Source organism: Camelina sativa, chromosome 18 (assembly GCF_000633955.1).
Source record: "Camelina sativa cultivar DH55 chromosome 18, Cs, whole genome shotgun sequence".
Taxonomy (NCBI): Eukaryota; Viridiplantae; Streptophyta; class Magnoliopsida; order Brassicales; family Brassicaceae; genus Camelina; species Camelina sativa.
Window position 1 is genome coordinate 4,807,608 of NC_025702.1, and position 10,640 is coordinate 4,818,247.

Below are 10,640 nucleotides of genomic sequence, written 5' to 3' on the forward strand. Positions count from 1 at the left end.
CACGACGACGAGAACGCGCGGGAAAGAACCCAAACGCACAAAAAAGCTTTTCAATGGAGATTCTAATAAGATCATGCCTCACGCCGATCGATCAAATCGGTTGTGCTTTTGTGAAATTAGGGTTTCGCTCATTCGAATTGAATCAAAATTAAGAAGAAAATGGTTTGGAATTACCCAGAAATCTCCAAGGAAGATTTCGTAAAGCTATTGAAAGGGTTTGTGGATTTGCTAATTTTAGCATCTGGGTTTCAATCTTCTGGTGTTCCTTCTCATTGGGATGCTGAGAATTGCAAAAAAGCTCTTCAATGGGGTCTCTTCTTCGAAAATGTTGGCCTTTTCTCTCTCACTCTTTCTTCCGTTAATATTTAGCTTCTGTTTTCTCCATTGCTTTAGTTTTGTTTATGGGAGGATTCGTGTTTTTAGGTTGTAAGAAGCATAACTAGTTCAGATGTGTTTGGGGAATCTATGAGTGAGCTTGACGAAGCTATATCGGAGTTGAAAGCTAACCCTTTGTTCCCAAAGGTTTTTTTTTTTTTTTTAGGTTTTTGCTTATCAGTGTGTTCCCAAAGGTTGTGTTTTTAGGTTTTGATTCGAATTTTCTGGAATTGTTGTGTTTGTTTTGGGGAAAAATTTCAGGGTTTGGAGGATTTGTCATCAGATAGTCTTTTACAGGGGAGAGAATTTGTGTTAGAGCATTTGATGAATAACTTGGCGTTGAAGGATAAACAACTCCAAGCTGTTCTGGTTGCGGCGTTGGAATTAGGCGATGGTATTACAGATGTAATTAAGGGGAAGCTTTGCAAGAGGCAATCTGTTGTGTCTTGTGTATCAGCACTTGAGAATGGTTTGGAGATCCTTTACAAAAAAAACATTGAGGGAGAAGAGTCGTTACAGAGAGAAGACAAGGATGAAACTTTGTTGGGGTATGTATGCTTTTGAAGTACGAGATAGCAATAGTCTTGTTGCGCTTGTTGATGAGCTTGATGTGATTCTTTTTTCGTAGCTCGGGACAACAGCCTATTGAACTTTTGACATGGAACATCTGGCAATCGAGAGGTGTATCTTATTTTCTTAGTAAGAGAACTTTAAGATTGGTATCTGGAGCAAGCTTGATATTTTCTGCACCAAAAGCTCAGTGGGCAGAAACGTTAAGAAGGCTGCGTGTGTCATCCGAGAATGATGATGATATATTCATCGAAAAGATTGTAAGTTGATCTGATTCTTGAACTAGTTATATCCATTTTGTTCTCTTCTGTTTGTAAGAAAAGGTAGTCATTCTTACTGGAACACTTGTGGTGATACTGCTTACGGCCAGGAGCTATTGTTACTAGGATGTGTAACAAGCAGGTGGACTCATATAATCGAAGGTTTCATGTCCGTTTCCTACAAATCTGTCACTGTGTCAGAACAATACGAGGAGTTATGTAAGCTGCTTCTTCAAAGATCTAAAAGTTTAAAACAGAACGAGATTGCTTTGAATTCAAAGGTCAATTTTCTCAAATCCCAATTTAAGTGTGTGCCTTGACATTTGCTATATAGGTAAACCATATTTCCAACTTTCTTGGTTTCCTCTTGGATAGGTTGAAGAGATTCTCGAGTATCTAACAGAAATACTAGAGACTCGTTTTCATCACCTCTGGAAATTGCCTTCTGCCCTTACCGCAGCTGCAATACCGTCATGGTAAGTTCAACTGTAAAATTTATCGTTTGACATTTAGTTTAGTTATATCTTCTGTTTTCTGGCTTACAAATAATACCAGTTAAAAGCTTCATGTGCTTTCTGCTATGATCTCTTTGTAGTTCTGGTTGTTGAGAATTCGATAATGAAATTTTGATTGAGTAGCTTTAAACGCATATTATAGAACATCATCTTCAAATACTTGAGTAAATTTTAGCCAACCGATTTCGCCTGAACAAATTCATGCAAGTTCTATGTATCATGTTGTTTCATTTGTGATATCTTCATTCATACACACGCTAAATTTTGTATCATGTTTGTGTTAACATAACATTTTGTTTATGATCTTGAATTATGGTATCACAGGTCACCACTGTTTGGTCAGTATTTTGGCGAAATAGAGAAACAGTTGAAACTAGACCACTCAACAACAAGGTTTAAGTTCGTCTCTAAACATCATTTTCACGTTTTTCTTGAATCTATATTCAGTTAAAATCCAACACCGATATATCATGGCCTTCTCTTCTGCAGATGTTGTAGCTGCGAAAAAGAGCACAAGGACTGTAAGCTACACAACTACCCTTAAATTTTATAATTTCCCTCGTGATATTTTTATGAAATGACCTTGATAACATTGTCTTAATACGTCTAGGTGAGATCGTGGAAAGAGTTTGGTGCTTGTACGTATTCCATATCTGCGGAAGCCACTAGATAGAAAAACTAATGGTCATTGATCAATATAAGAAGATCAGTTTCGTTTCTTCTAGGTAAGACCACGTTGTTGATGCAGATGTTTTGTCACTATGTCTTATGAAAATGCCATTTTCTTGCGTTTGTGATTAGATGAAGAAGAAATCAATAAATAGCATGATGGATAAGTAACAAGAAACATCCAGAAATGTTTTGTTTTCTGGTTCGAGATATTTCCTCCTTGCTTTTGTTTTGTTTCTTTTTAGATGTTTAAAATTGAGTTCTCTTTTGTTTAATTTTGTTATCAGTCCTTGTCTTTTTGACTCATGTATCTTTGCTTTTACGTCATGTAACAAGAAAGCACTTATTACGCGTAGGGTCTGTTTTTTAGGCATATAATCTTTGTCTTTTTGGTATATCCTTGTAAGCAATCAACGTCAAGATCTATATGCTAACACGTTCTCGTTTATGCAATGGACGGTGTATACTGATCGGTTGAAATTAGAAAAAGAAGAAGACACTCAAATCACACTTTAACTGAATGTTTCCAGCAAATTTCAGACAAAAGAACTGACAATGAGTTTGTAACAGATGATGCTTTTTTGATAAAGGAGATTCAAAAGTGGAATTATTTGGTCGTTGAGATTTTGCTTCACCGTTGGTTACGATAAAAAAAAGTTGTATTTGATTCTTTTCCACCCAAAATTGGGACGAGTTATGACCCATAAATTAGGCTTTGTGATGTGGAGCTGACACTCACCAAATTTTAAACATATCTAGAAAGTATTCATTAAATATAAATTTGTTAAGAGCAAAATATATCATGAAAAAAAAAAAAAAGAGCAAAATATAGTTTCACAAAATTTTATTAGATTGTTTGTACTAATGGCACTCTCATGCTAATATAGATTCAAATGTGGTAGTATGTTAAATTGTTAATGTATTTCTTTTCTATCAACCATTTGATAGTATATTGATGATTTATCTATATTACCTCATGTCACTGTGTAGCTCTTTTGACACCTTCTGTATTTTTGTTTAAGGGTCGTTTAAAAACCTTGCTAGACACCATGATTTTGCCTATAGAGGATATCGCTTAGCCAGTACAACACAATGTTAGTGTTCAAATATGTCACAGGGTAGTTTATTAAAGTAGTAATAGATGATGAAATAGATCGAACTGAATTTTATTATATTATCTTTTCATTTTAGTGTTTAGACAAAATTTTGGATATATGGTGGTGAATGATGCACTTTATACTATTTACTAACATATTAATCATAAATCACTTTACTCTAATTTATATTTTTCATGTAATGTGTTAATATATTGATGATCTATCTACTAATTCATGTCATTATGCTTTTTATGTTAAAAGGGTCGTTTCAATCCTTGCTAAACACCATGATTTGCCTATAGATGATTTCGTTTAGCCACCATGATTAAAGTGCAAATATACGTCATCGTATATTAAAGTGCTTTTTCATAGTAGTATTATTATTAGACAATATTTGGATATATATGGTGGTGAATGAATGATGCACTTTCGACTATTCTTTGACTATACACTTTTGAGTCCACGAATTATAATTCCACACGTTGCAAACCGCATAGCCTCTCTCTTTCTCACTTTCCATCGATTTTAGCTCTTTAAATACTTATCCATTATTTGCTTCTTCTTAACATCTACTCTCTCTCGCTACCTTCACAAATCATACAGACACACAAAGACAGAGATAAAAAAATATAGTTCGAAAGCTATGAGCAAACAGAGTTTGAAGAGACTTCAGTTCCGGAGATGGGGAAAGCGAATTGGGAGCTCGACGACAGCTTCGGGAGCGGTAGGAAACGCAGAGGAAAGAACGATTGTGGCGTTTTCGTTCTCGTGTTGTAGTAAACCGAGTGTTCTCGTGAAACAGTTTGTTTGGAGGCTTAAATCGCGTTTGAGGTGGTCGCGGAAGAGAGATCATAATAATAACATTCAGTGTAGTTATGACCTCAGAAGTTATCATCTGAACTTTGACGATGGTTGGTCTCGCCGTCGGTGATTTTAAATAAACATACGTGATTGTTATTGTCTATATACAGAGCCCTTTTCTTTTCATGTTTTGTATGTAAACTAGATATTTACCCGCGGTAAACGAGGGGAACTATATTTTTTTTTTAAAGCAAATTGTAATTTGTACAGCAGATTAACTATATATGTAAGTTATTAATATATTTAAATGTACTACCCGTATGTAGTCAAGAAATTTATAAATAACTGTGTTTTATGTTTACTTTTTTATAATATAGGAACGATATCAAACCGTTTAATTTAAATGTATATAGTCTAGAAATATAATGTTATGTTATTTTTTAGTTTACAATATAAAAGTTATTGAATATAATAAATATCGAAATAATCTTAAATTCGTTATGAATAATTGTTTTTGGAAACTCGAATTAAGATATGAAGAATATTTAATTTTAAAATTAATGTAAAAAAATATTCTAAAACAAAAAAATGACATCAGTTTTAGATACCCTTTTCTATTTAGAGATTAAAAATTATTATTTCTCAAATTTTTAAGAGATGTTAATTTACATAAGAAATAATTGAGAATAATTTACATAATAATAATAATTTTATATAGATTAATTTGATGCTCTATAAATATTATTACAAAGTAATAATTTATATTTGCTATATAAAATCACGACAAAAAAAATAATAACATTATATACAAATTAAAGGTTTATATAAAAATATTTTGTTGCTCTCAACTTCCACTAATTAATTTTATACACATCATAAATCGAAAATTAAAAACTGAAGTTTTGAAAATTCACACAAAAAAATACTCTTTTTCCACAGAGTAATAACCTTTTTTTTATAATAAAAAACACTCAATAATATCTTATGCTCCAAAGATTTCTTTTCCTTTAGACATGTATATGATCTTTGCACATATCTTTATTGTTAGCATTAAATATTGGTTTTGTCATTAGTTTGTTTCTATAAATCGTTTAGTTAGAAGGAAGATCAACAATTATTAAGTAGATATCTCGTGGGTAAGTTGTTTCTAAAAATGGTGGAGTTAGAGATTTCTAAGAGAGTATTAATATCTTCAAAATCTCTTAATTTTAGAAAATCTTGTTTGTATAAAATTTTGTTTTTAATTTTAATTTAATATAGAAATTAAAAATAATTAATGAAAATAGCATGATTGTAAATAAGTATGAACTTCGGGATTTATTTCATAAATGTCTCCAAAAATGTATATTAAAACTATCAAGCTGAAATATATATTTTGAACTTAGTTTTGTGTGTTTTCTTGCATACAAAAATGCAAGATGTAGGCATTTCTATTCAAACGCTTTAGTTTTTGTTAGGGGTGGATTCCCCTCCTAACAATAAGCCCGACCCAGGAGAATCCTCTAAGGCCCAAATAAACACTTAAAGGGAAAGAAGGGTATTTCAGTCCTTTTAAGTGACGAACCGACACGAGTTTTTATAAATAAAAGTGTACTAAGCTTAGGAAGGGGATCCGTAACAAAAAAAAAAGAGGAATAAAACGCTACAGAAATCACAAGCAATTAACAAGAGTGACTCGTCCGAAACGCGAATCGACGAGTCACGAGCTCGTCCACCTTAATTTCCTTTTATTCGTTCTATTATCTACTGTTGTAGTCCGAATTATTGTGCCCCGGCACCGAGTTATTAAAGAGAAATCCGACATCCTTTTTACCGAGCTATAAATATTTAATTATGACTGATATCAACATCAACAGTTTTTATTATCCAAATACAAATACTTGTCATACAGAAAACAAATACCCTAGAATATATAAATTAGCTTTGAGACTAAATTTTTTATTAGTGAGAATAAATCATATAAAAGTAAGGTATCATTCTCTCTTTATTGGTCCAGTTGGCAATGCAACTTTAACAAAAAACAATATTTATATTAAAACACAAATTAAAAAACATTTAATCTTGACATTTAACTCACATTTTAATATAAAACTGAAATCATATAATTATGCATTAACTTTAACTTTTCGCTCAATTGTATTAAAAAAAATAAAATTGTAACTTTCATTTTTCTAAATATAATTTTCTTCTCTTGTCTTCCTATAAATATTTATTCTCTTAGTCTCTCGTTCTTTCATTCTCTCATCCTCTTCTACTATATCCTAAATCTTGTCTATGGGTTAAAGATATCAATCCAAATATCATTGTACAAGCTTAATTCTAAATTTTAATTTTAGAGTTTGAATGATATATATATATCTTACATTGTTTTTTATGTTTTAAAAGGTTTATCTCCATTGTCTATTTTAGATTAGCATCTTATAAGTTATTATTTTCATACTTTTCTACAATATTCACCACAAAATAAGATCATGAAGTTGAAATGATCCATATCTAATTCTCTATTATGTACTCCGGTTATCTCACATATTCATGTATCATTTTTAATAATTTATAAAGATCAATATAATATTTAAAGATCAATATAATTATCCTTATATAAAGTTTATTTTGTTTTGTAAAGTCTATCAAATCTATTTATAAAGTATATTTTGTTTTTGGTCCAATAGATAAATATGTAAAGATCAATATAATATTTAGTTTATTTATGATTTGAGGTTTTTGAAAACAAAAAGAACTTAATTAAAAAAAAATTGATCTTTGTGATTTAATCAAAATGAAAAATGATCCCAAAAATAAATCATATTTAACTGGAAGTGAAATATATATAAAAATATATAATTTTAAAAGTACCATTTAACAAAATTCTCTAAAGATGAAACCATTAATATGAAATCTAGCACTATAAATTAAATTGATGAGTGAAAAAAACAAAAAACAAAAGATAGAAGTTATCCTTGGGATTTTAAAATTCTTTAGATTAAAGTTCATATAATTTTATAAGAAAACTAATTTAGTTTGTCACTTCAAACGTATTATTTTCAATTTGAAATATTATGTGTGAGTGTTGAGTTTGATTGGGCCACATGGTATTTCTTTTCTTTTAAGTTAAATGAATTAAATATTTATAAAAGCATGTAACTCCATTTAACTCAAATGTAACTCCTACCCAATAATTCATCATTAATTCATTCCTACTACTAATTTATTTATCTTTCAAGAGAAAATATTTTTGGTTAAATTTTAATATTTTTAATTATTTTGGTTAGCTAAAATTATAGTCACATATATTTTGGTTAATATTTTTTAAATTTTACCAAAAATGTTGACACAAGTGAAATTTTGAGATTTTTATTTTAGTATAGAATTACAAAATTCTTTCTTTGATGTTATTGTTAAAAAAAATTAAAGAAAAATATTTAATTTTAACAAAATTTTAGAAATATAATAAAAATGATTATGTATGCAACCACGCATTGCGTGGACTAATACCTAGTTTAAACTGAAACCAAGGTAGAAAGGAAAGTGAAGCCTCTCGACCACCTTGAAGGGGTCACAACCGCATCAACAGAAGGTTATTTCCAGGGCCGGTCCAATAAATTTGGTGGCCCAATGCCAAAAAATAATTATGGACCTTTTCTAATTTGTTGTAATAATGTATAGATATTTTTTATTTTCTTTAAAAAAAGAGAATTCTAATTAATTTTAAAATTAAATGACAGAAAAAAGCAAGAAAATAAAATAAAAAAGAATATGTGTAAAAACATCTAACAACATCTTAAAATAAAAAAGGGTTTAGAATAATAGCGATTTTGATACTCTTCTAGAGGTTGAACTTCTCTCTCGAGAAACGGTTACAAACAGTTACGCCGACGACGTGGGGCAGTTCCTTCTCTGCGATTGTGCGAGGGTTATGTCCATGAAGTGGCTTCCTCTTCGTGTTGCTCACTTGACAGTTTTTGCAAAGGATTTGTTCTATAAATATTAATCCCTAGATCTGCAATTTCTCCATCTGCTTACAACAGTTTCATCTGCAATTCTCTTTCCCTTCTGATTCTATTCAATGTTATTTAAGATGGCTGACAACTTGAGACGAGCGGTTCAAGATATCATTTTGGGCGTTAATGATGTCCCACTAGAAATTTCGGCAGATTTGGTGGCCAACGCAGCGGCCGAGAACCGTTTCATCCTCATGGGGACAAGCCGGAATTGTCCATGGTCGTATTGTGGGTGGTAATAATTTCCAATTCATCTTTCCTACTGATGGAGAAATGGAAGTGGTTCTCTGCTGGGGCCCTTGGGCATGCAATGACTGCATGCTGGTACTCCAACGATGGTATCCAAATAACAACCCTCCGATCATCGATTTTATCCCATTCTGGGTTCAAATCTGTGGAATACCTTTCCAATTTCTCAACCAAGAAGTCATCTCCCATATAGGAGGCTCAATTGGTAACCTCTTGGATGTAGATTATGATGTGGAAGCTGCTATAAGTGTCGAATTTGTTCGTGTCCAAATCCAATGGGACATCCATCTCCCTCTTCGTTTCCAGAGACAGATCCAATTCGAGACGTGTGTCAATTTACTGTTGGGATTCCTATTTTAGCGATTTTGGGGTTTTTGTGAAGTCTGTGGAATGCTCACTCATGACACTAGTGCTTGTGTCCTACAAAACGGCGGCGAGGAGCAACTTGACGATCGTGATAATGATGAAGGTTTTGCACTGCTTGAGAGCAGTGCTAACCGTGGTGTTATCATTTGTGAGATTGCAGAGGAGGACCAGATGAACAAAGCTGTTCGTGAGGAGCCCTTACATGATGAACACATTCAGGAGGATCCTCTTGATGATATTGATCCCAACCATGATGCTCTAGCATTCCCTGATGAATCACAAGAGGCTTGTAACTCTACAATTCAAGGTGAGTCTGACTTGGCTATGAAAATTTGGGGCAAGCGTAGGAGAGACGACATTTCTGATCCATCTGAATTGAGTGCTCCAAAGTCATGAACTGCAAAGATGATGAAGGAAGTTACTCTGGGGAGAATCGCATCCCCCAAGGACTTGACAGAGGCGCAGTAGGCACTATACCACCACTTCCCCCATGAGGACAGCCGCTTGGAACTATAGAGGATTAGGCAATGGCCTCGCAGTTCGACGTCTTAAGGATATTAAGAAGAACTTCTCTCCAGACATCATTTGCCTACTTGAAACAAAAAAAAGGAGATGATACTGTCAGATCAGTTGGTGCTGAACTAGGGTATGATCATATTGTAACAATCCCTCTTATTGGATTAAGTGGTGTTGTAGCTTTACTTTGGAATAGTAGTATTTCTGTTTTCGTTCTTTATCAATCCCTAAACCTTGTAGATACTTATGTTCAAATTAATGGATTGGGTTTCTACTTGTCTTGTGTTTATGGTAATCCAAATCCATCTCAAAGACACTTGATTTGGGAAGATTATAATGGACTATTGTGAGTAGAAATGGCCTTTGGATGACTATCATAGATTTTAACGAAATTAAGAGCAACAATGAAAAAAAAGGGAGGTCCCCCTCTCCCTGAAAGTTCTTTTGCTGACTTTAGGAGAATGATTCAGGTCTGTGATTTTCAAGACCTCAAGTATACTAGTGATCCATACTCTTGGGTGGGGAAACGATACAATAATGATGTAGCATGTTGCTTGGACCGTAAAATGGTGAATGCTGAATGGCTTGCACAGTATCCAGCCTCTCATGTTGAGTTTCTGGAACTCTTTGAATCAGATCACAAACCAGTTATCACTACTATCGTTTGTTAAATAGAGATGGATTCATTGTGGCAGCAAACAATGGATGGAATCATTAGAGACCTGGCCAAGCTACATTTCTTAATACTCGTCTGCGCGAGTGTAGAAGGTCAATCTCCATCTGGAAAAAAGCAAACAGAACAAATGCTCAAGAAGAAATAGGAAATTTGAAGTCTTTACTAGATAAAGCTCACTCCAATGGTTCTTCAACACAACATATTTGGGATATTAGCCAGAAGTTGAGTTGTGCTTATAATAATGAGGAAGAATTTTAGAGAATTAAAAGTCGCAAGACTTGGCTTTCAAGTGGTGATCGTACCACAAAGTTCTTCTTTACAACTACAAAGAGTCATACTGCTCGGAAAGAAATGTTATCCATCCTTGATGATGAGCAACACAAATATCATGGGGATAATCAGACAGGCAAGTTGGCACAATCCTACTTCACCAACCTGTTCAAAAGCGAGCTAGCCACCAAAATAATCACTATCATGTATTCCAAGATTTTCAACAACGGGTAACAACACAAACAAATGAGGATTTAGTCAGGCCTGTTACTGAGGAC

The 10,640-nt window shown here is 32.9% G+C and overlaps 2 protein-coding genes across 3 annotated transcripts; both read left to right on the forward strand.

Annotated features, from left to right (window-relative positions):
• Positions 12 to 2,738, forward strand: LOC104760547. Of its 2 annotated transcripts, XR_762964.1 has the most exons (10): positions 12 to 327; positions 424 to 522; positions 637 to 923; positions 1,004 to 1,205; positions 1,316 to 1,486; positions 1,581 to 1,681; positions 2,045 to 2,113; positions 2,210 to 2,241; positions 2,331 to 2,445; positions 2,522 to 2,738. XR_762964.1 is itself a non-coding variant. In XM_010483485.1 (9 exons), exons 1-9 carry the CDS (start codon positions 160 to 162, stop codon positions 2,387 to 2,389), a joined length of 1,188 nt encoding a protein of 395 aa, XP_010481787.1. In that variant the 5' UTR covers positions 12 to 159; the 3' UTR covers positions 2,390 to 2,738. The 2 variants fall into 2 exon arrangements, 1 of the variants encoding a protein (XP_010481787.1); XM_010483485.1 differs by having other exon boundaries at positions 2,331 to 2,738.
• Positions 4,033 to 4,589, forward strand: LOC109130548. Its single transcript, XM_019240215.1, has one exon. It carries the CDS (start codon positions 4,130 to 4,132, stop codon positions 4,415 to 4,417), a length of 288 nt encoding a protein of 95 aa, XP_019095760.1. The 5' UTR covers positions 4,033 to 4,129; the 3' UTR covers positions 4,418 to 4,589.